The following is a 26104-nucleotide window of genomic DNA, read 5'->3' as shown; positions in this document are numbered from 1 at the left end:
ATTCATACCATTTCACAGTTGATGGAGGATGGAGCTCATGGGGTCCTTGGACGGACTGCAAATGTCCCGGCCATGGCAAGCAGGGCCAAAAACGTACCCGTGTGTGCAACAGTCCAGTGCCGATGAATAATGGTGCACCTTGTAAAGGTGCTAGCACAGAGTCCACGCCCGATTGTCTACCTTGCTCTGGTAAGCAAACTTAATTTGAACTTTATTGTATTATCCCAAATTAGTTTAAACATTAGATTGAATTCATTTTCCATTTGTATTAATCCAATTTATACACGAGTATCCCAGTAAATATTCATTAATTCATATTATCATCATTGATCCATATTTACCGTCCATCTACCATTGTTAAGTAGACGATGTCCAGATTGTGAATCCTAATGGATATCAATTAAGCGGTAAGGTTTCATGCATTCATTCACATTTTGTATCTGTATTTTCTTATTATTTCAAACTCTTGTATGCATGCTTTAAGTCTTGTAACTTTGAAATAATAGTACACACCACTCTAACTTTTTTCAAATAATTTTGGTCCAAATATGTTATGTGCAATTTTTATGTAGTAAGTTGTCTCTTCAAAACTCCAAATTCATTTAAATTGCATGACTATCATCAACTATGCATGACCATCACCATTTATGAAATAAAATCACATTGAACCTTTTTGGTGGAAATACTTTACCTTTGGAATGTCGACTTGTGTAACGTCTTCGTCAATATTTAACGTCAACTCTAACGCTCTTTGCCTTTTCGTATAAAATTCAATTGCAGCCGGACGATGGTCCAGTTGGTCCGAGTGGAGTGAGTGTGGCCCAGACTGCACCCAGATTCGACAGCGCTCCTGTGTCGGTAGCTCGTCGGCCACTCAACTAGGGTCCGTACCAGTGACTTCGGCTGCCTTGGTAGCTAACAGTTCCTCAGCCCAAGCTTTCGCGATCGATAGTGGAACTATCGTCAATTGTGCCGGAAAGAGTCAACAGTCCATCAAATGTACCGGGGGGCTATGTAACTACACAGCGCAAGGTAAGTTATAGTGCATACAATATGTATATTTTATAAGTATATTGACACTTTCGAAATACCAAAATAGTTCCTTACTTATGATGCCTTAAATTTGTGTACTGAGAACTAAGCAGTGGAAGTGGACATACTTTTCAGTCCAAGCTTTTCTAATGTGAATTTCAAGAAAAAACTAAATATGTTACTTTATTAACACGATGTTTATGAAAAAATCATCTTCGTTTTGTTTACGGTATTTTCGCAAAACATGCTGACCTTGCAACTGATAATTGAATATGAACTGTTCATTATTCATTAACAATATTTTCATGATGGGATGCCACCATTCAGCAATGTGGCTCTATTCCCTAGCAAGAGGCGAATCTAGTGCCGTATCGAGCAAAATGCTAAAACGGCAAAGAAGCTAAAATTTTCAACAACATACAATCGTACGTACCTTCTTCGCTCGTACTCTTATCATTCGAAAAGTCACGTGCTTACCCTTACCATTTGGAAATCTGGACTTAAACAGCAACGAAAAAAACACACAACGATCAAAACGCTGTAAAAAAGACATCCACAAGACGTTTTACTCCTCCTCGTCGGTCATCCCAGCACATCTACAACCTTTTTGGATTCGCTAATGAGATTATCAAATACATTGTCCTCCCAGGGAATGATTGGATGACAAGACAGAAAAGCAGGAAAATGTCACGATCGTTAGGATTGAGATGACATCTACAAAATCCAGCAGGACAGGGCAGACTTTAAGGATTCCAGGGTTCGTTGCGTTCTCTATTTAATGGAACCTTTAAAAAACAAGCGCTCATCCGATGGGTATAAACAATTTTCAAGTGGCTGTTGGCACTGGTGTAACACCGGAAGGGAGAATTCGCCTCTTCGCACCTTTTTGCTGCCAAGTACACAAAAACCAAAAGTCACCTCAAGTAGCCGGGTGGGTAAGGTGCTTTCAATTATATTTAAAGAGCGCAGCGGGAAACTTTCGCCCGCGGTTTCGGGTGGTTCTTTTTGCTGCATTTGGCACTTCTGGGCAACATAAATCTTGGAAAAGGTACGACATAAATCACATTAACCCAGGTCTATAATAATTCAATTTTCTTGCTCAGCATGAAGTCTAGGTCGTGTGAAACATAAAGAAAAAATCGATTCCGATCAAACGGTGGGCAAAGTAAATACGAGATAGCAGGGAGTGCAAATCGCTTTGGTAAAAACTATAGCAAGCACAGATAATTGATTTTTGAAACAGCTTAATTTAATAATTCGTCTCCATGAAATCCATGAACATTGAAATATTTTCACGCATAAAACAGCGCTCTAAATTCCAACACATAACAAGGATAGAGGAAAAAAAGAAATGTACATACATTTCTTAGCACTTTACAGCGTGAGTACTATCATCCAGATGGGCTTGACTTAAAAGCGTATTTATTTAAAGATTTACCACAAGAATTTTTCCCCCACATTCCTCTTTAGCGCATTCGTTTCTAAAGATACCGCGTTGGATTTCCGTTCGTGATTCATTATGCCGAATTAACAGCCCATCATCTTCAACGGAAAAGTCCTCAGGAAAATAACGCCACTGGCATTGAGGGTGAAATATAATTAATGATGCGAACAGGAGCAGCTTCGCTACGCTACTTCCGTCAGCCCGGTGTCGAACTTTGTCCTCCACCATGCTGATGATAAAAGGATAGATCAGCGTGCTGTACCGGTGCGTGGATGATGGTAATTTTTTATCGGTAATGGAATCATAAATTTGGTTAACATATTTGCGCAAAGACGTTAACCAAACATAAATAAGCAAAAGCAGCAAGGACTATAAAACCGAAGGACTAAAACAAATCATTCAGGATGGCCAAATTGCCGCCGTTATTCTGCATCATTTTGGAGGTGTTCCTAATGATAAATTGAATGTGCTTTGGGCTCATCCAACGTGTACAGTGTATTTGGCCCAGGACAGTAGCACAGATGAACATATTCTCACTTCATGTAGCAACAAACGAATGGTATCTGAGCGTAAACAATGAAGACACTGGTCGTGCGCCAACGTAAGGTGATTTTTTTTCTCATACTCGTATTGAATTTTTACTTGCCCAAGGATTATCATACTTGAAATTTATGATACTAAAGCACAACAAAGATGAAAATGTGTACAGTGATGTGAAACGTAGGCAAAAAACCTTAGAGAAGTTCATTACTTTCAGTGATTTCAACTTATATATTAATTTTACTTTTTCGAAAAAATGTAAAATTACCTCAAAGTTGTTTGAAGTATGCATACAAAACCATTTAAAATGATTCATTCGTCTAAAAGTGTATCATACTATTGAGTTCCAGCTCCCTATCCCTAGCTCCTACTGAGACAAAATTCTTTGCCATAGTTCTGTTGCCTTCAAATTTCATATCGGCTGTTTTTATTACCATGTTCGATTGAGCAGATGGTTACTCCCAATATGATGTGCAAACGAGTTCATTTATTGTCAAGCGAATGTACCAAGCACCATTTTGATCGCTTCGAAAATTTGATTCTCTTGACTAACTGTACATCAATTTATGAAGTGCCTCCCTTTGCCGAAAGAAGGGAAACTTTGTTTCAAAGCACTTCATGTCGCTCGCACCAGTTATAGCTCTCCTTTATACTTTCGGTGGCGCCATATACCTCGTATCCACTTGCATATTGCAGCATAATGTTGGTACACTGTTGTGTCTGGTCTGCATCAATGTCCGAGGCGGCGGCTCATAATAGGGAACGACCGATCTCATTCCCCCCCACTTTGATGTTGCCGATGGACAATGCTTTAGGGTTGCTAGTAAACTCCAGATGCTTGAGCCACTCGTAAGTGCATTACTTGGCTGGCATCAGATGGTTTAGGATATAAATTTAATTTCAGGAGTTTTTGGAACACATATGCTCCTACACTCGAACGAAGGGAGCAAACTGGATCGGTTGAGAAAGAAAATCCACAACAAGATGGAACCAACTCTTCCCCAAGATGAAAATAGTAGCATAGACTCACGAATCGTAACTCTCCCCAATGTGTCCGAACGTTTTGTTCATATTTAACTTCTTAAATTAGCCTTTTTTGGGATGAACACAGTTTTTGCTTCAAGGTTACATGCAAGTATAAAGATAAACAGTATGCATTAACTAAAATGTATACATATACAGTCTTCTTCGTTAATGACTCAGTTCCAAGGCCAGTAGTATGCACAACTTTGTAGAGTCAAAGTTTATTGAAACTAATCGGTTAGTAAGTTAACATCAACATCATCCATGACTGATGGATGGAGTGTTGCATCCACACTCAAAACATACACAAAGTGGGAATAACAAACAAACACACCCAACAAGAAGCAGTTGTTCCGACTGACGAGTTTACAAGACACATGCTGAGCAATCAACGCCGTTCCGGCAAGAAAACATTGCTACCTAGAAAACAGTATCTAAGCTGCAGTTATGGCGATGCAAAGGAAGGGAAAACCCTCAATTCATCACAAGAAATTGGAGAAGCATCATTTCAGTCATTGCATGGGAAGTGTTGCTGTCACTGCACTGCACCTTTACGACCTCATCAAATAACAGTATGCTTCTTCCCCGAGACAACGGCAACGAGAAAGACTGAAACACAGAAAAATGTTCGACATGAGAAATGTTGGAGGTGAACGTTGAGTAATACCCAACATCGAACTAACTAGCCGTTCATTCTCGCTAGATATTAAGAGAAATCGAAAACTCTTCAAACCAAAAATATTCAACGAACATTAATTGTTGTTGATTTACACAAACCCATCCGAGCTAGCCTATTTTGAGAATTCGTTTTCCACTTCATCATCGCTACGCGGCGGAGACACTCTGGAAGATGTCGACTTCTCTTGTTCGTCTGTCGTCAACCGCGACGACATCATTAATTATCGGTGAAATTTCGACGCGAGGAAATTGATGATGAAGTGTCTCCGTAGAAGTCAAACGTTCATCAATGTCACAAACATGCCAGTGCAACGAGACAAAGAAATGGCTTGCACTGTGGCATATAGCATGTACGAGGGGCTCGCCTCGAATAGTTTCTTATACGCCTTTCTTATATTTTCTTTATTCAAAGGCAAAGCGTCGTCTACAGCAATATATTCTTCATCGGAGACAACTTCCCACTTTCTGAGTAGAATCTTCAAATGCCGTATTAACTGTAATATTATTTGCAATGTTTAGACATTTAATCAGTTATTTAGAAGCACATTTAGCTTCTCAGTATCAACCATGAACGGCCGACAAATTAATTTTTAATTTATGTTACCTTGTACTTCTTTACAAACAAATTCCTGAAATTCCTACTACTTTTCACAGAGGCGTTTGTTACCAGCCACAGTAGATCTATACGCCCATAAACTAATACACGTTCGTCCGTCCAAGACCCTTTCAGTTCGCTATCTACAATGACACCATTTGATATGTTCCATAAACGAAACGGCTGCAAATGCGTGTGCAATATGGAAGACCAACGATTATCATAAAATGATAACGTTTTCATCAAACTAAACTATTCACCGCACCATTACAGTCCGCCCTTCTGTCCCCAACTTTTTGATGGTGATGCTCGCCCATTTGCTTGGCACAGATAACGGGCCGAAAGGGCGATCCACATTAACAGACCATCAAGCGGGCCAGCACGAAGATCGAAAGGACGCCAAAATACCAGATGGAGACTTCTTATCTTATCTGCAGCCCATCACTGACAGCGAACATTGGCCATCGAAAATGTCCAGCCACGAGTTGGAAGCCACGGGTTCGACAACGATTTCCCATTAGTGGTGTCAGCACAGTATGAATGTCTACTACCAAATGTCCACAATGTGCATACATGCAATGATACATGCAATGCAAGCGAATTGAACCGCTTCATCTTGCCGTTTTGCATTCACTTTTTATCTCTTGAATAAGACTTCTTCATTCAAATGCCTCAAAAAACAACCTCAGTAAAATCATCTTTCCGTCATCTAAAGTGGTCCGCGGGTCTTCTTTCTGCTTTTCATTTAATAGCCCATTAGTCAACACCTGGCTCTCCACACTCGTCATCATTGATGGTTGATGTTGGGTGAGTTTTATACGTCCAAACAGGAAGCCATAAATTATCATTGCTTTTGAAATCTGATGGTTCCACGTGTGATGCCACCTCGTATCCAAGACACACTGACATCGGCTGCCCTCCAACGCAATCTCCGATCATTCCGCACGCACGCTCCCGTTTTTATGTCACTCCCGCGTACGTTGTCCGATCCCGATCCGGTCAATCGGGTATGAAATCGGGCGGTGCAGTCACTGATTACACTCGGCTGAAAACACGCTACCGTGATGGAGGTGATGGTTTGGATTGATTCCCTTTTGAATCGTACCACTGTGCGCTGGACTGCAACGGAATCGACAGGCGCGATCGTCATAGCGAATCAGCAGGTCTATCTGCTGCTGCTGCTGCTGCGGTACCAAAGATGTTGCTCCTCGAGGAAATGAGAATAAATTTCCATAATTTTAATTAACCTAATCCTCTACAACCGATACGCCCACTATCCTCCAATTACGAATGACACCGGTTTCAATCCGGTTGCTTACAAAAAGGCTGATTGGATTGTACGTGGGCAGCTGAACTATTTTCCCTATCGCGAGCTTCATCCAACGGCTTAAGGTACACTAAGGTTCATTTGCAGCTAATCAGAAAGATGCTGTGAACATTTTCCATTAGACGTTGGAATTTCTAGCCTGGAACGACTGGAATGTAAAGTGTCATGAATTCGTTCGTTTAATTACAGATTGATTAAATTTGTTAAATGAAAATGCATCAATAGAGCTGGTTAATTAACTTTCACTCGACACTAACTATTAGTTCATGCTTTTTCAGTGGATTCGTGCTAAAATAGTGTGTTTATGGATGTCTACAAAATAAAACAATTTACTAACACTGTGTCCCATTGGCTTTACATAAACTATAAAACACTTTATACGACTCTTTCAAATCACAATCACGGATTATAACAAAACAGTGGGCGCTTGCCACTCACTATAAACAATCTACTACCAACAGTGATGTAATCCGATATGTTCTTTGATAGAAAGCAAAGCACTACAGTTAGCGAAGCTTACTTGAACAAATGATTAATTATACGTTTCGTCCGGTGCCCGGTATCGCGTGCTTACCACACCATTTCCGAATCCACTGTCCGCGCCATTTCGTCCGGTTCGCGGCTGGTTTGCTTAGGAGAGTTTATTCCTTTTTTCGACAGAAATTTACGTCTAGTCTACTTTACTGCTCAAGCTCATGCCCACACTCGCGCATAAAACGTTGCTTTATTGATGTTTATGCTCACGCATCAATACGGAATATCAACGCATGTATCGAATTTTAAGATACTGCATAACTTAACGCAAACAATGGGTGGGTGGGTCGGATTTGGATTTTTAATGCTGCTGGTAAGAAATGTCAGACGACTTTCTACTTTGTAACCGTTTACATAAAACAACTCGTATGGTACTCCATAAAAATTACGATTATCCCAAACGCCTGTAAACCGAGTTTCGAGTTTATGCTGCTGATAAGCTGTGCCATATCGAATAACGCGAAGCTGTTATGCTGACCAAACGCTGGTGTGCTGCTTTAAGCATGAGAACCTGTGTCGAATGCCCCGTGAAAGCCATGTTTAGTGACATTTGTTTGATAATCTTTTTTGGATTTAAGAGTTACACATGATTTTTAAAAAGATATAAATTAAAACATATATTTACTGTGTCCATTCACTTCAAAGCTTACAACGTAAATGTAACGTAATTTGTTTTTTTTTATTACTTACAATTGTGTACACACCAAAAAAGACTGTAATCCCTCATCGATCCCAGCGAAAGCCACTGCGAACAGCAAAAGCAAAAACCGCGAGCTAAGAACGGTTAATTTATACTGTCGTTGCAATTATTTTGCCACACTCTGATTGCATTCTGCCAAAACCTCAAGGGAAGCCGCATTTTTGTTTCATGTTCGCTTCCTGTTCGGTTGCTCTTGTATAATGGTGGCTGGTGAAGGAATTATACCGGCCTGCCACGGTCGACTTGTGCTGCGCACGTGTCGCTTCGATGTCACGGCACTTGTGTGCGTGTGTGGCATTCCTTTGATTTTTATTAGCCTCATCACACTCGTCTCCGTCACCGGAGGATTTATTTCAAGTTAGTCTGTCACGACTCGGTGCATGTCCCAGAGCATAAATGTGCATTTGCATCTTCATTGCTGCATTGCTTCGATTACATGTTGGTTACATTTTTCAAGCCTAATTAAAAAGGAAAGATATGCTTGACGCTTGCAATGTGTTACGTTGCTTCGCTGACTAATTTATGGACACTAAACTCATTTCACAAAATTCATCTTCATATCACATTAAAATTGTACACAAAATATATTATTCATCAACACACGCTGCTCTCTACACATTGTCAAGATTGATAAACACAGTTTTGGGCTAAATGTTAACTCGCAGCTCTACTGCAGAGTGCTCTCGATGAAGCATTCGTCACCTGTCATCATCGTTTATCGAATGGATCATCAATATCAATAATGTTATTATGTTTGCTGGAGTGTTCATGATTACATTTTCCAATGCGTGTGGAAAACAAGCCCACCCAGCGCGTCATATTTACCACATGCGACCCGCAGCCACCACCAACGCTTGTACTGTGACAGCGGTACATGTTCAGCCGATGATCGTGCTACCCTCCTGCCCTGCTGTCTCCCACTCTCCTTCGTGCGAAGTGACCGACCTCTTGTCCTAATTTATCGACGAGGATGCGTAGGTTCATCGGCCTCGTCCTTGCAATAAAATGCACTAAAAAGCGTAAATGAGTCCAGTGCAGAAGGATGTGATGCCAATATTGACAAACCGTAATTGAGTTGAATGTAAAATCACCCACGGACATGGCACGATCCTGGACCCAACACCCATTCTCATCACACGCACAATGTACAGCATTTATGGCACTGCCAATATATGTTCCGAGCATCGATGCACCCTCATCATTTGACAATAATTGCGTTATCAGAGTCAGAAATGGCTGTGCTTTCGTGCCATCGTACATCGTACCGGTCCGGGCTGGTGTTTGCGACCACGCCCGGATGGGGTTCAGAGCAATCTACTCGCAGCACAATGTATGGTGTGTGCTAATAAAATTTAGCGAGTATACGAATGACCAATGACCCCTGGAACCTACGCAAAGCGTAGAGTTTAGCTAACCGAATATTGGGCGTAATTAAACCAAACCAATTCCAACCGACGGACCATAATTGTGCGTACAAACGAACCACTTGCCCTGAATTTTGAACAGCAACGGAGCCATGTTTGTGAAGCTACCAATTATTTGGCTACTACAATTGGTTGCAATCAGAATATGTTTTAAGCTCATCATTTCATCGTAATGCGCTTAGCAATAGCCATTTCAAAACGCTGTAAAACGCTGTCAATGAAAAACATGTTTGTTCAGTTCATCAGCATCCGGTTATCACCAAGCTTAAAGTTTATTCAACACATTTACGAGACAATACATCTTTCTCCTCACAGTGTGATCTTGTTAATCAGCTTGTAATGGCCCGTAAATGCTTCAAAGGTTTCCCAATTTGCTCGAATGACCCGCGAACGTGGTCGTTTGGTTAAAGCATTCAAAGTTCATCCAACTTTTCGGCGGTTCACGGTTGAATGTTTTCAGCGGCCGACAAAGAAAAAGAGGAAAAAACACACACACACAACAAAAACTAACAGCCCAAACTAAGCGCAACCCGATTGAAAGAGCCTATTATTAATCCACATTCATCATTGACTAGTCTGAATCGATTAGGGCTTCGCCGTAAGGTCTTCGCTGGCGCTCCCGCCGAAAATCCGCTCCATGGTTGCAGCATTAGCCGCAGGTCCGCGATGCTGTCGTGCCCCGTTTTTATGTCTCAAGACGTCCAGCTGGGACTAAATTACCTCCATCGGTTTTGGTCAACAAAATGCGAACACATCATTCTCCATCCCCCTGTTGGCGTGAAGAAACACAGCTGATTTACGAGCCGATGGAGCTTCAGCGTGGCTCGGGCTTGACTGGTTGAGCCAAGGCAACAACGTAAAAACAAACGGTACTCGATGGGCTGTGGCAACGGCCACGCAAGCTTACGTACCCAAACCTTGCAGCGAAATAATTTAATCTCAACCATTTAATCAATCGACACAGGTATTAACGAGACAGGTAACAGTCTATTATTGTTTATTACCGTTGAAAATTGTCTAGCTGAGCACGCTGGACCGATCGGCCGACCGACCGGCGAATTGCTAATAGCGCATGGCGTGTTTCAGAAAACCGTGCGGCATCTTGAATGCCAAGCCTTCACGAATGACTGCGGCGTACCGATAGAAAACTGATGGGCCACACCGTGAGCGACCTTTCACAACTTGTGCGCACACCACTCGCCACTGTTGGATGATTTAAGAATGAGATAAAAACCCGTGGGGTTAAACATTTGGGAAAGAACATTTCCCTGCGAATGGGTTACGTACGGCGGACGGTAGTTGCCGGGTGACGTGGCATCCCGTTGTTTCTCAATTGATTATTTGACACACGAACGAAGACACCCCTCGTTCTGCCCTTTGTTCATAAAGGAGAAAAGACAGGTGAAAAAGGCTTTAAAATAATTCCGGGAATCTAGTAAGGTTATATTATAACATTAGTTAAAACCAGGCTTCGTTTGTAGTAAGTAATTCTTCGGTTAATGCAACATTATCTCCGTACTTTGTAGTGCTTTTTTAATACAACCCAATTATTTTGTTACACTTCAATGTGTACCATTTAATGGTCTTGAACTCATTCATCAGTTTCCAAAAGATAAGGCTTTAAATACTCTTTTATTTGGAGTTCGCGAAAGATTGCACTTCCGTTTTCACTAATTAATGCTCTCCATGCACACTTAGCAAAAGTGGGTTATTAGCGAACGTATAATCTAAAACCCAATATTATTTCTGTCATTTTCACGACACTTGCAGCTGGCCTGCTCGGTAAATTCTCCGTGTCATGGAGCATTTAGTTTCGCCTTGCGTGCGCCACGGAACATTAAATCCTATCAAAATCACATAGTTTGTAGACGTAACACAGACCCACAGATGTCAACATGTTTGTGTGCGGTAATCTAATAAAAACCATGTTATCAAAAAACCATTTTTTTGTTGGTTTTGTGTACTTCTTTTTCGAATTGTTTTGCTTGATTGATAAGAAGAGTTAGGATGAGTTTACATAGCAGATGGTTTATAAGGTGTCGATTTAATCAATTTTCAACCATTTGTTTCCATTTGGTTCTCTCAGTCTTCGGATTACTTCTCACTGCGTCTTACTATGATCCAAGCATTTTAAATCTGTACATGTTGCTTGATACATAAAAAAACAGAGATTTATAGGTAGCAGACACATCACCACTTCCTGCCACAACCTATTTCCTATGTTTATGGCGGTGCAATAACGATGCCACATTCCTGCTGCCGTTGTTGCTAGTGATTGAACCAAATGTTAGTTCCTCTTACCTAAGGCTTCGTTTTAATTGCCAACGTACGATAGCACTATAAAAACACAGCAACAATCACATGGGCGGTTATCTCTTTCCTTTCTCCCGTTTTTATGCCATTTTTGACACAACTCTCTGCATACAGATTTCAACAGAACGAGTTTTTTTCTCTGGAGATTCCCATATTCCCGGTGCAATTTCTACTGCTGTCGGTGTTTACGAAAAGGAAGCATTTTTATGAGAGGAAACGGTTGTATCCGAAAAAAAACACAAAACTAACGAACAATAATTGTTTCAAAGTATAAAGTATGACAGTTTAGACAGTTTCTCATGAATGAAACAAATTCTATGTCAGTAACAATTCAAGTTTTTTTATCGCACTTCTTGCAATCAACAATCCAAAATACCTTTAAAATATGAATTTCAAGAAAATAGATAGTACAATTGCACTATAAATTAAAAAAAACACGGTAAAGTTTTATTAAACACCTCTCCATTTTTTCCCTAATTTCGTTGCAGATTCCAACTGGTCCGTCTACCTGTGGGTTACCTTGGTTGCTGCTTTCTGTCTAGGAGTTGTATTTGCCGTGTCCAAATTCCTACGAAGAAAGAAAACCATTCCAGCTTATAATTTGGCTCGTTCAGGTAAGTTCAATCAGATGACATGAGCTCAGCAATAATTTCGTTTGCTCCATCCATCTCCCATCTTGTCCACCCCGGCCGGCATGAAACATTAACCCGCGAGGAGTGCAAATCATCGATGGCAAAAGCGATCGTTCAATTTGACGAGAATGCCATTTGCCCTGATCGGTGAAAGTGTGCACTTTCAAATGGCATTCAAATTGATACAGCCTGTGCATGAATTGTACGCCCACCCGGTCCAAAAAGATTCTCTCGTTTTCGGCTTTTATAGAAAATTACAAACAATCATCACAACGGGCTCGGTCACAAAGCAGAGTTAGCATAAGACAGACGCCGTTCTACTGTACGCACACATTAATCAATCATGATGTGAACGGAGAGTTTGGTTTTTGCTAATTGGAAAACGGGTGAAGCGCCAAGTGAAAGGTCTGCAAAATATCGCTCCATGAGACGCAGAGATCCGGAAAAATGTACAGGAAAAGTGGACAAAGTAATGCACGCTGGTTTATGTCATTGGTTTACAGCTACGTGGAAGAGGAGAAGATATATGCCTTCTCAACACAACAGTACATAAAACAGCTGGACATGGCAGCATGTCGGCAAGGCGTACAAGACTTACGGTATCACTCACTGCAAATCAATCGTTTTCAGCGGTCAGCAAATCAGACGATTGAGAAATGTTCATTGCTAAGCTTCTTGGCGAAAGAAAGAGCTGGGTGTAGTGTTTGAGGATACAAAGAACCCGGTTAAAAATGTTGTTTATGTTAGCTGCTCAGGCGGGTTGCTTTACCGTCTTGCTGAAACGCTTAGCAGATACACAATTTCGGCAATCGCACCAGTAATTGAGTGATGACAAATTGAAATGGAATAATGGATTCATGTCCAATTCTCAACTTGCGAGTAATTTGATAGTGAAAGCTGTCTTATTTTTAGAGGAACGTGTTAACATCCCTTTTTTGCTTCGAAATGTGCCCGCATAGAGAATTTGTGGTTTGATGTACATGTCTCAAACAACAGCATAGAAAAATGAAAAAAAAAAAACGAAAAAACGTTTTAACTTCTGCCTGAAAATGCATCTTCACAAATACCCAGTCCGGTCGTATTCGTGTGGCAACGTTTATTGCTACCTGAAATGGGCCAAACACACCCGCAAGAATTCAGAAACCCGAAGGCACACTTCGCTGAAAAATAAAAGGCTAACGCTCATAAACTCGTTTGTAAACATAATTCCTTCAACACTCCGTAAACCATCCACTGCCATTTCGTTTGTTTCCTCACACTCGGCACGGGCGCTAAATGGTTTCTTTTTTTAGCCGGTCCCAAAAGGTTGCAATAGTTGGGCCAGCCAACTATCCAAACGATTGCTTGATGCTTCTAAGCACTTCGGGTGGTTTGGGGGGTGCGGATACTGTGCGGTTGCGGATACTGTGAATGCACTGCAAGCTCATAAGGTTGCCCTCTGGAGGTCTAATCCGAGTGTGGTGAGTGATTTTTCTGAACGATTACCCAACAGCATACTCGGTTGGTTGTTCGCAGTGAATACATGTTTTTGAAAAGGGGAGTGTGTATGTTATCTGTACAGGACTGGTTTTGCAGATATTCTCAAAGGCAACATCACACTTCAAAGGCAAGACGTTTAGTTTGAAAATGTACAACCATTTAAATCAAACAAAATCTTCGTTTACAGCAGCAAGTATAAGTAAGGCGTAATACAAATATAAAGGCAATATTTATGTAAAAGTTCAGCACAGCTGACAATAAACAACCGTCGGGTATTCGCATTGAAATGGTTTTTAAGATTGCTTTTTAACGAAGTACCTTTCAATGTGATGCCACATCCGTCTTCTTAGTTTAGAGCCGTTTGAAAAAAGTAATAATAATCGATCGAGCAGCATATACATTGAAATCAATAAAAGACACCTCGCATTTATCATGATTTTCAACAGAGACGTTGTTTATAATTCCAATTCAAGGTAACCACGGTGCTTGCGAGCAAGTCTCAATGAGTAGACGCTACAAATTCTCCCTATGAATATGTAATGATGTTCTCCAGATAATAGACATCCACAACCCAGACACAAGCACAAACCGTCCAGTACTTACTTCCAGTTTCGTTCATTTGCATTTGTTGAATTGAAATCGAAATCACATTTCAATTAAATAAGATTATCCAACAAACAGGTTTCGTGTGCAGCAAGCAGAAACACTTTTTCTTGCTTTGTGAATTTGCATTTTAACATATTTCTGCATATTTTATATTTTTGAAGTGAGATAAATAGACACGATGTCGAATCCTAGAACTGGTATCATATTTTATCTAAGGATTAACGGTGCTGTTGTCAGACCTATCAACCTTTGCAAGTTTATTTATAATATTAGAAAAAAAATAAATATTTAAAGCATATCATTAGCAATACAGTCGAACTACATCAGCAAAACAACCGATAATGCTTAGCAATTACCTACCGCAATACAAAGCATAGTGTCTGTCACAAATGTTTGGTCACATTGTTACACTTTCTACAAGCAACAATCAATTCTCATTTGCACATTCCAAACGAAATGAATAGCAAGTGGACAGCGTAAAACTAAGATAAATAAAATCAACAGAAATTTACATAATACTGATCAGAGTCCATTAGCGGTAGCGTTTTGTTCCCTGCCAAAATTAGCGTATTTACGGCTTGTTTTACATATTCCTAATTTGTTTAAAAGCTTTCGTACAGGCTTACATTTAATCTGTCCTGCTGCCCTACTGCAAACAACAAGCGATGAGAGTCTCTGTTTTTCTTCAAACGTATGAACCGATTGTCTCAATTTCAATATCGCAACATTCTTCGTTCACTGTATAGCTTTTTGACCTTTCCTTTCTGGCTCATTAGTTGTTTCACGCCTACCAGAAACGAGTTCTTCACGCCTGTAGCGATCTTACACTCCCTTTGCAAAGTGAGCACGAAATGAAGAAATTAACTGTAAACCAATGCCCTCTTGACTTTCTGACATCTAATCGAAGACTGTTTGTCGTGCTTATGCTGTGTCTTTTGACACGGTGACGGGGGATTGAATGGTACCCCCTTGTGGAAAACAATTATTAAAACCTAGGTTAGCAGCATGCGTGACATGTATGCAGATGTAAAGCATAACGAAATAGTTAAGAATCTACGAACCAGAACTCCCACCGTATCGATGTTGAGTCAATGTCTTTAACACCTCCGACATCTCCAACTACTGGTTCGTACGGGAAGCGAGAAAATTGATTGATGATGGTTTGTAAGTTGTCAAAACTTCTCGAAGGCTAGCCAACTAATGCTTAACAAACAGCCTACGCAATAATAATCCTGCGGTGCGAGCTAGTTGCTCTCAGTTTGTGTGTTTAAAATGGCCTTTCTCGACATTATTAGGGTTTTCAGGGCCCGGGATTGGTTACTGAATTATTAATGACGTGTTTTGAGATGTTTGAATTTGCGTAGGTTAGTTTTTTAGTTCTTTTATTTCATTCATGTTTTTATAATTATTTTTGCGATGTGATTTAACCTTTATGCTTTATGATATTATAAAAATATAATATAAATGTTGTTTCTTATCTAATATTTAAATTATATTTTTCGGTATTTACTTACTACTACTTAGTATTTTACTACAAACTATCAGAATGCACAACGTTCGTACATTTTATGCCGAATATTTTATTCCGTGAATTAAGGGTATATTCAATTCCCGAGGGACAACGAAGAACGGATTATGAATTATTGTAGCTTTAAATTTAATGCTGTTTTGTATTCTCATAGCAATGCTTAGGAAGTACTCAAATATCTTTAAAATCCTCATGTAAAAGAATTGTTCTATAAAAAATAACACACTTTTCCCACTGGGGAAATCAACTCACAGCTTTCCCTGCAACTAGAACATCAGTCTGCAAAATCCGATTATGAAATCTCTGATTGCGGATTAAAACCCACAATTTGGGACTTATTCGATAGGTTCATAGTAGCAGTTCTCGTGTAAGGAATTTCATTTTTTGTGTTTTAAACGCTGCTTTGCACCGTTGCTCTAAATTTACATTTAGTTACATTTTGCACATTTCGTTTAAAAAACATGCTAGATGCATCCTCCTTTTTTCAGAAAGATATGCAAGGCGCCATTTAAAGACATTTATTAGGAGAAATTTGCTGCTAAAGGTTTGATTGATGGCACAGCTGAACGTTTGACAAACAACAAGACCGAACTCTATTCGTCCTCGTTCCAATGTATTTATTATTTCATCGCTCAAAACCTGCTGACGTTAAGTGCTTGACATTCCGTCTGCAAATGATTTATGGTGAATTTATGTTTCGCAGTAGCGGAGACAGCGGAAGTTTATGTTTGATACTGACGTAACAGTCCCACGGCACCGTGATATCTGTCGACGATATATATTTACACTTTTGGGGTAGATATCGGTGTCACAGCCATACACTTTGGTGTCTGGTTGAAAGTAAAATGAAGGGTAAGTAGGGTTTGCTTGCCTTTGCTGCACGGCCAGACACAGCTGTTAATGCGTTGCTTATCTTCGCTAATCCTTCTTTGAAGGATTCGGGGAGGCCAAAATCACAGCACATTCAATTGAATTGACGTGTTTGTTAGTGAAACATTAAAGGCAGGGATTACAAAAACGGGACCTAGGTAAAAGAAAATATTCGCCATAAAATGTTTCGTGAGTGCAAAAAAAAACTGTAAACATGTTTCCTCGCCATAAGTTTTATCGGCCATAGCAAATACTAACTGATAAGTTTGGTGCAATCATATATCGTAAACTAAAAATAACACAGCCGGACATGACATTCGTGAGGAGTAGTTAGAGTTTGGCAATACTTTTCTAGATAGAATTGCTATCTGTTTTTGCTCCACCGTCTTCGGACATTGAAAACGCTTGCTAAGTTTCTTTCGGTTTGTTGATTCTTGCTGTCCATGTATCGTTAGTACTGCAAGGTAATGTCTTCAGTTGGCTGCAGTTACCATCTAACATCTGTCTATTTCTCTCATTTCGCGATTTATTTGATTTATTGCCAAACAAACACTAGTTCTATCGATAGATCTGATACCTGTTTTACGCCTTGAAGACTTAAAGCAACTGTACGATTTAGTCAGCGAAGTGATTTAAAATTCTGTCCAACGGCACTATGCTAATTACTTTACTTTCCTTCATCTAGTCCGTTACCGGTATAGACTTTTGTTCATTTCGTTTTCATTGAAAGTTTCATAATTGTACCATTTCAACGTAAAACAATTACTTTCCCAACATGGTATTCGAAATTGCAACAAAGTCGTAAAGAGGAAATGAGTCCTTAACCAGAAACTACGCCCGTGACGCTAGTAAAGCTAGTAAAAATCAGTAGTCTGCAGCGTACACCATTAATGATGTCAGGACCTGAGACAGTTACAAGAGTTTGCTGACAGGATATGAGGTTGCTGATACCATCTACTGGAGCTAGTCTACGGTGGTTAATGATCTGCCTGGGATCATCCAGCACTGCTGGGACGAAACTTCTCCACCAGTACGTTTCGCTTTAATTAAGAGTTTCGGGGCGAGTTGAACAGCACTAAAACTCGTTGTATTTGAGATAATGAAACAGCAATCTGTTCAGCACACTTGACTGGCGTTAGAACGTTCTAAGGATCGGGATACTTCAACAAGAAAAACAAGAAAAAATAAAAAGAACGTTATTTTGGGACTGTAGCCAACAACACAAATGGCGCTACAGTTCTCATTCGCTGAACTGATAAGGAATGATAAATTGCTTTCTAGCGTAACAGCACATTGGAGCTCTAGTTTGACCAACTGTGAACTCAAACGAATGACTTTGAAATATAGAGTTGGCCATTCTTATCACATTTGCACACAATTAAAACGTGATTTGAAATGTATGACTTGAAGGCTCGATCGAATGATCGATTGCAGTAATGAAATGTAGTCTTGAATTCAATTATAATTGTTCGAGAAATATGAAGAAAGATGTTTCCGTATCGCTGTTGTCGGCGAGCTGCTCAACAAAACGCACACTTTAGAAGATTGAATGTTCATTTTTATTGGCATTTAATAGCATGAATATTACGTTAAAAGCGTATCCTATAATTAAAATGCTTCCCATTTCAAATTGCACCAGTGGGTCAAAAGAGTCATTTTCAAGTTTAGCCCGATTTGATATGTTTTTTTTATTTCTTCTCTGCTCTTTCAATTCCTTTAAACTCCTTCTGATCACGCTCCACAATCACATTAAGAAAGTGAAACCGCGCTGCAGATGCTGTAGCAAACTTCCTTCCAGAATCATTAAGAGCTTGAAATAATCACCCTAAATTACCTCCATTTCGGGGGTAATTTCTGTTCGCTTTCATCTTGCGCTCGGGCAATTAACCTATTCGCACCCGTTCAGATTCCATCAACGGCAGATGGTATGCGGAAAGCTACACCGATTCATTGTTGGCTCTACCGCTAAGGTTTGAAGTGATGCTGTGCGTGGAGGGTGCGCGCACGTTGCCTGATGCTTTCCGGAACTCATTATAAACTTTTCAAGCGATCGTATTAAACGCACAGCAATGCTTAGAATCTATTGATCCATTTTAGATAGTGTTTTTTTTTTCTTTTCTATTATATCTTCTTCGAGTAACCCCCATTCACCACTGGCAAAATGGACCTTCATCAAAGCTTATCAGCAAAACGAAGCGCTCCACATCTGTGGCTTCTATTTTACGTGCAATAAAACCCAATAGTCTCACATTTGATTTAACGAAAGCCATTTTTCTCGTTCTGTTTCTTTCTCCCACCCGGCTGCCTCCTGCCTCGCCAGAAATGCCGACCGAATATTTCGCCAACGAGAGCAAAAAGCTGACCCATTTCCAGCCAGATCTGACGCAGAACACGGGCCCCATCAATTACGAGTACCCGATGACAGCGTCCCTCCAGCCCCATCTGGCCGGTCATCACCCACACCACCACCACCACCTACAGCAGCAGCAGCAGCAGCATCATCATCATCTGTCTTCGCTGCACCACCAGCACGGCAGCAGCCTGCTCGGGCCGGTAGCCACCGGACACGGACAGCTTCATCCCCAGTGCCAATCGCAGCAAGCGCCAACCCTTCCGATCGGGGGCCTCAAATCGTCATTGCCTTTGCCACGGTCCAATTCCGAGCACCATTACGACGTGCCCCATTTGTGCAATAAGTAAGTAAAAGCACAGCACCCACGCCCTCGATCCCTCTCCCCTTCCCATCAGAATCATTTCCCATCTCCATGGCGGTGGTCAGCCCATTTCGTGTTCGATCCATCTTCGGTGGAAAAAAGAAAATCCGACCGAATGCCGAAGAAATTTGCCAAAAGGACGTGTGATTAATTTCCACAATCAACAATAAATGGTCCAGTGGGTGATGGGTTTGGGTGGCGTTAGGAGTGGGACAAGTAAGAACGAGCCTCCTCGCCCCCCGGGTTTCGGTTTCAATTACGTGCCCAAACGGTTTCTGTCCTTGCCATCAATTAAATAGCGTGAGATTCCAGTTTTCTTTTGCGACACGACAAATACGTACTAATTACCCGGGGGTGAGCAGGGGAAGGGGAAGTGGGTAGCAGGGGATTGACCTTTTCCCTGATTCTTGCCAGCGCGTCAGCGATGGCAACAGACACAGCCAAGAAGGAAAAGTTTTCGCAAAATCTTCTCATCGGTTTGCCCGAAAGCGTTTGTCATGCTTGGCCTTCGTGGGGAAAAGTCGTTTGGAGGAATTTAGATCAATTTATATGCGCTTTACCACAATTACACAGATACATACACACACACACACACAGAGGTTTCAAATTCCCAATGCTCGAAACGTGGACGTGCCACAGCTAGAGTTTGCTTGTCATTAATTTAATTATTGCATTTCATTCAATCCCCAAGACTTTATCAACCGCAGCGGGAAGTTCTGAAGTTCACGTTGAAGCTGTCCAATTTTGCAAAACCGCTTGTCCACTTGTCACTGACGCAAGCGGAACTATTCCGCTGCATTTGCGTGCACTTTCAGTGCAGTGAGTTATCGCCATCATATTGACCGGCCCGTGTGGTGTGGTGCTGCCGTGTTTCCTTTTGATCCCAGAGCCCTTTAAAACCAGGAAGGCGCCATCCACACTGGATCACTGCACAATTGTTTAATTACCCTGCAGTGCAGCGAGAGAAACGCGCAGTTCTCGCCGTGGTTGGCCGTCAAACTCGACATTATTATTCAATTGAATGCCATTCGGTTGCAATTTTGCTACTCATTGCACAACTGCATCGCTCCCCCCGCTACGCTGTTGGATTGCGTTTAGTGGCTTTGATAAATGGCGTTCAATTACTAGCGCTGCCGTAACTCATCGGCTCAAACGTTCTGACACATACGCTCCACGGGCAAAACGAAGACAACACAGGCCAGACAACGAGCGATATAATAATAAACAGTAGCGATACGTCGCGATTCGTTCTGACAGCCCGAGTGAACTAGGCCAACTGCTGGGAAGCTGCTTGTTTGTCTTCCTTTTTCCCCCTTTCCGTTAATATTCGCACGTGTCCCGCAAGACCGTGAGAAACTTAGATCTCGATAGTGCACAGTCTAACCCATTCGCAGTGCGCATGCTAATCTTCAATACGCGGTGATCTGATTCAATTAATAATAATTTACGGTTGTAATTGCGACATTTGTCATGCGGAGCCGGTGCATTAATCTATCCCAGACAGTCCCGTGGGTCCTCGTGGGCTTGGTGGTGTAGTACACCGGCCTGCTGATGCAAAACTGCAGCAGCTGCATACAAACTGCACAACCTGACCTGGGGCGCACCACCGCTGACGACGGGAAGAAGAAAGCCAAGAGCCAGCAAAGCAGTAGAAATAAAAACAAATTAACCGTCTTTCAGCTACGGTCAAGCTTGTTTTTGCGCTCTATCCGTTCCACTAACAGCGCAGCCTATTGACCGTGAAGGAGAAGAGACGCCATCATGTCCCCACCAGGTCCTGGTTGTTGTCTTTTTGTTTTTTTGCGTACAACGCACCACCAACTCGCCGGGGATAGTTTGAGCTTGTCTTAATCTTACGCCCCGCGTTCACTTACAATCAACAGCCCCGCCGTGCCCGGGCGAGGGATTGCATGTTAACTTGAATAAATAGATACTTTAATTAGATACCACCGCGCGCGCGCACACACTGGCAACACCCGCCGGGCTCTCCGCGCTATAGTGCGCGCCTTGGAGTAACCGAGGTACCGCCGTCTTAGAAAATAGGCCACCAGGGTGTCGGTGCGAAATTCCGTGACCGGTGCGCCGGTGCTGCCATGTAACGCCAACTGCCCCCGCTGGCATATTTGATTTCTGTTTCTCCTGGCCTAGGCCAGGAAACTGCACCGACAGAAATAAATGAGTCGTAGGCTTGGAAATGTCCGCTCGCTCGCTTGCTTGCTTTGAATTTAAATTAAAACTGCCGATTGTACCGGATCGTACCCCCTCTTGCTGCCTCTAGCCACAGGGGTAGGGCTGTGAAATTGGTTTCGCCCTATCGGGCATCCCCATCGAATATCCCCCCTTCATTGCGGCCCCCTTTCCAGTGGGCAACAAGCCAGTGTACGCGGGTCAGCCCGAAAGGAAATCTAATTGCCATGTTTGATTAACCTGAGCCTTTCGAGTGGGACCTCGGGTTGGCTAGTGGTGGAGAGTAATGTCGTAAATTCGTGTAGTGTGTTTTTTTCGTACTTCTTACGCAAAGCCTCCACTCGCGCGCGTCTCGCACAACGCAACCCCTCGAGGCTATTTGCTGTTTAACTTTTGACACCGGTTTACGTTACTTAAGGCACATTTTCTTATTAACAGTATGTCACTAATAGTTTAATCACTACCGAGGAAAATAAAGGGCGGTACAAGTAATTGAAGACATACACTCCGCTCCCTCCCCGCTACACATATCATAACCGTCCCCGGGAGAGGGATTTGACTTTTTAGTGGACCTTATAAGCGCCTGGCTTGATTGGCCGTTGTAAACCGGGGGAAAGAAATCCCCATTATTCCAAGAGACACCACACAGACATTGAGGCAAGAAAGTGGCCATAAGCAAGTGACATCTCAATTACAACCGTAGCTCCTCAACGGTGCAGATCATTCCGCCCGAGACCGTTTGAGCCACTAAAAAGGCGAACCTATAAACATCTAATAAATTAAATTATGTTCCATCCGAGGGCCCCCAACGCCCGTCCCGTCAATATGAAGTCACCGGGCGCGCGCGATGTTTTGAAAGTGCATCCGCCGCCGCCCTAACAAGAAAAAGAGCCAAAACGCAAGCGCGCGTTACCCCGTTCAGCTCAGCATTATCAGCCGCCAACCAGAACTGCCGGCCGACAATCAACAATCGCTCCCCGTAGTACCGCCAGCCAGCCCCAGCTCTAACGACGGCAACGACCACGCTGCTTCTGCTGCTTGCTCGTTCGCGGAAATTTATAAACCTAATAACCGCATAAAATAACACCGCCATCATCCGCCACTGCCAGTTCCCGATAGAAGACGCTGCACCGCCGCACCGATGACTGATGTTTCTGTAAATAACCACATCCAATTACGCTGAGCGCGAATGCGCTTTCTCGCTCGAAGTTGATGTGCTGCTGCGTGTGGCTGCGGCGGTGTCTATCACTCCGCAATAACCTTACAGCACACACACACACGCGCAGGGTGGTCATAAAACTCACCATCGACGTAGGTCGCGGCCAGCGAGAAGATAGGGCCCAGCGCGCAAATAAGATCGATCCGCGCCTTTGCCTGCCGCGTGTTACAAGATCGGCCACAGAGAGTTGTGTGAGCGTACGTGGCCCAAGGTCTGTTTGTCTTCCCATGCCCTTGCTGCCCAGAACATCTAAGACCTGGCGGCGGGCCATCTGCACTGGGTCACTCGCCCGCTAACTAGCCTGTGCGGAAAGGTGATAAAACTCGTTGCGGTGTAATTACAACGCAACCTGCCGATCAAACGCAACCGAGAGCATACCCACACACTGTTGCTTTCGCGCTTCCAATGCCCGCTTGATGCTGCCGTCCACCACCACCATCACCCGGTCTCGGGGACGTACTAATTGAGTAATCAGAGCCATCCGTCATCAGTCAGGCCCGGTGCGAGGGAAGATAAATGCCGGGGCATATCAACACACCAGTTGAAGATGACGGGGACCCGCAACGCCTGGCATCAAAGTGAGTGTGTCCCCTTCGCAGCCGTATATAACAAGGCAGCAGCACTCGGCGGCACTTGCTCTTTTTTGTGTGTGGTGCGTACCAGACGCTGCTCACGGTAGGCTTTTTATGGCTCATTCATTTTAATCACGCCCTCTTCGCCCACGGGTAGAAGAAGCCGGTGGACATTCGTTTTGATTACGGCGGAAGTCAAATTCCGGGCACTTAGGGGCGCGCGCGAGACGCCGCACAAACCCACACTAATGAATTCCGCCGGCCAAAGAGCCATTTCAATGCGTCCGGGACTTGAGGAGAGCTTCCACTTTGATCAGTCCTTTATGGGGCCCACAATCCGGCATTCCGCGGGCATTCAGCTCGTTCTAAATTCAACGCCTAACGCCGTGCGCCTCCCATGTGTGTGTGTAGGCAGGAAGCAGCTGTTGCTGCCGACCCAAATACAACCGTCCTGTTCGACGGACTTGCCAAACACGGCTAATGCGCCATCAATGAGGTGTCAAAAATGTGAATATCTCTGTGCGTCAAAAAAAACCCCCGTTGCAAAATGCGCCACATATGGGAGAGCGTGCGAGATGTGCGAATTTGACCAAAAAACCTGGTCCGACCAAGAACGGCGCAAAGTCGCGCTCGGGTGATTAATCAATAAATTTCGCGCCCTCGTCGCGCCAATTACCCGCGTTCCCGAGCCAGCCACGCTTGGCCAAATGGCGTAACCGTAAGGCCGGTGCGCGTATGTGGGCCTCGCGCTGAACGTGACTGAAATGTCTGAATTCCTGGCCCTGCACACTGACCAGTCTTCGTGTCTACAATGGGAAGGGAGGGGGGGGGAGAGAGGTGTCTTAATTTCATCCTTTTATGACGCGGTCATATTTCTCGCGCGAAATGTCCAAAACGGCAGTCACCCCGAAGCCGGTGTCTCGTTAACACGCGAAACACGCTCTAAAGTGGCGATTAAAATTATTGATCGCCCCGGCGCAACGCGAATGGCAAGGGGCAGTAGTGGACATGTCTTTAACGAGGCGGGGAGAAGGAGAAGAAGAAGGAGGAGAAGATGGAATGGCAAAAAATACCCATATTGGTGTGATGTGTTCCCATCGATCTCGCGCTCCGAACGCGCGTGAACACAGCTTTGTCCCTTGTTGTGTTGCGGGATTGGAGCTGGTGGGGGAGAAAAAGGCAACCTACTATATCACCCACCGGTTACGCGGGCCCGAGACAGCCCGAACCAGAGTACCCCAGGCTCAGATTTCAGCTTTTCAGACTCTTCGGTAATTTGACCTCGGAACTGGAATTCCATCCGTCGTCCGGAGCGGCCACAACCGACCGTCGGAGTGTAGTTACGGAGTCAGCTCGTTAGATGGTCACGAGTTACCAGGATTTATGCAAATTTGCTTTTTACCTCACAAAACCCACCCACGCACGCGCATCCAGCACCCGGACTGCCGGGTGTTCCAATGGTCCCATCCCATCCCACCACAACCTTTCGGTCGTCCGATTGTATCAATCCAATTCCAAAACTTCAAAAAACCTCCGCGAACCTCCCAACCTGGGGCCGTGGAGGAGTCGTGATTATATCCTAGGACAAACGGACGGACACAGACACACACATTCGGTGTCATTTGAACCACACACACACACACACACACATAGGTGCGGAAGGGCACCGCGCGGGAAAGCGAACTAATCTATGTCACATAATTCAACTATACTGACACCTCATTACCATTAACTCGTTTGTTTACCGCCATGTTTAACATCAGTCTTCCAGTGTACCAAATGGTTGCGTCGCTGTGGTCACACTTTCAATAGCGAGAGAGAGACCGCGTAGAAGAAGGGGGAAAAAAGGCAAACACCACCAAACCATTCTACAGACTGACCACTCCATTCGTCTTTTTTTTTGGTTCGTTCGTCGGTTTGGTTGTTTGGCTGCCGCCGCCATGTGACAACTCCAGCGCGTTCTAATGCCACGAGCGGGACTGGAGTGTAATTTATGGGCTCCATCCATCGCAGTTCCAAAACGCTCGGGTCGCCTCCCGCACGGGGGGGCCTACCTGACTGTGGTCCCCGAAATTGACCCATCACCCGAGCAGCAAAAAAAGGAGATCGTGCACAAAACGGTTCTCGTTCACGTGCCCCCGCCTTGTTTGCTGACCACCAAACTGATCCTCCCGAGCGGCCAAGTTCTGTAGTTCGCGATGTCTACCTACCTTCCCCCCCATATCCCGAACGTTTTGAAAACCTGTCAGCCCATAAATGGACTTTTGTGCACCGCTGCGTCCTGCATCCCGTGCATTCATTTTCCTTCACTTCTTTCTCGCAGCTACATCTACCCGCTGGACAAAGTCAGCATCAATGAATCATACTCGTCGTCCACCTATTCGAAGCGCGTGTGCAGCGTGGAGTCGCTCGAGACATCGACCAACACATGTAAGTAGTAGTCAGTGCCAGTGCGTGGCCAGGTCATGGCGCCGGTCTCGGTGAACGATTGATTCGTTGCTCCTAAAGCCTTGTCCTCCGACTTGCACTACTACCCCTCGACGTGTACCCCCCACTCAATCGATCGTGATCAATTTGCCAGCACAGAACGCTTGTCTCAATTTGACATCCGATTGATTGACGTGGTCGAGAGGCAGTAGAACCTTTTACCTGTAGCCCATTTACCCCCTACTACCCGGAACTCGGAG

General features: G+C 43.4%; 1 protein-coding gene across 6 annotated transcripts in view; it reads left to right on the top strand.

Annotated features, from left to right (window-relative positions):
- Positions 1-26104, top strand: part of LOC120900337 (netrin receptor unc-5-like) — a 55888-nt gene that overhangs the window by 22898 nt on the left and 6886 nt on the right. For all 6 annotated transcript variants that reach the window (XM_040307191.1, XM_040307194.1, XM_040307192.1 and 3 more), the window contains exons 6-10: positions 19-189; positions 781-1032; positions 12099-12224; positions 19046-19421; positions 25741-25847. In XM_040307191.1, coding sequence (XP_040163125.1) covers positions 19-189; positions 781-1032; positions 12099-12224; positions 19046-19421; positions 25741-25847 — 1032 coding nt within the window. The remainder of the gene's footprint in view (positions 1-18; positions 190-780; positions 1033-12098; positions 12225-19045; positions 19422-25740; positions 25848-26104) is intronic.

Source organism: Anopheles arabiensis, chromosome 3 (assembly GCF_016920715.1).
Source record: "Anopheles arabiensis isolate DONGOLA chromosome 3, AaraD3, whole genome shotgun sequence".
Lineage (NCBI taxonomy): Eukaryota > Metazoa > Arthropoda > Insecta > Diptera > Culicidae > Anopheles > Anopheles arabiensis.
The sequence above is the reverse complement of the archived record's forward strand: the minus strand, read 5'-3'. Positions and strand labels throughout refer to the sequence as shown.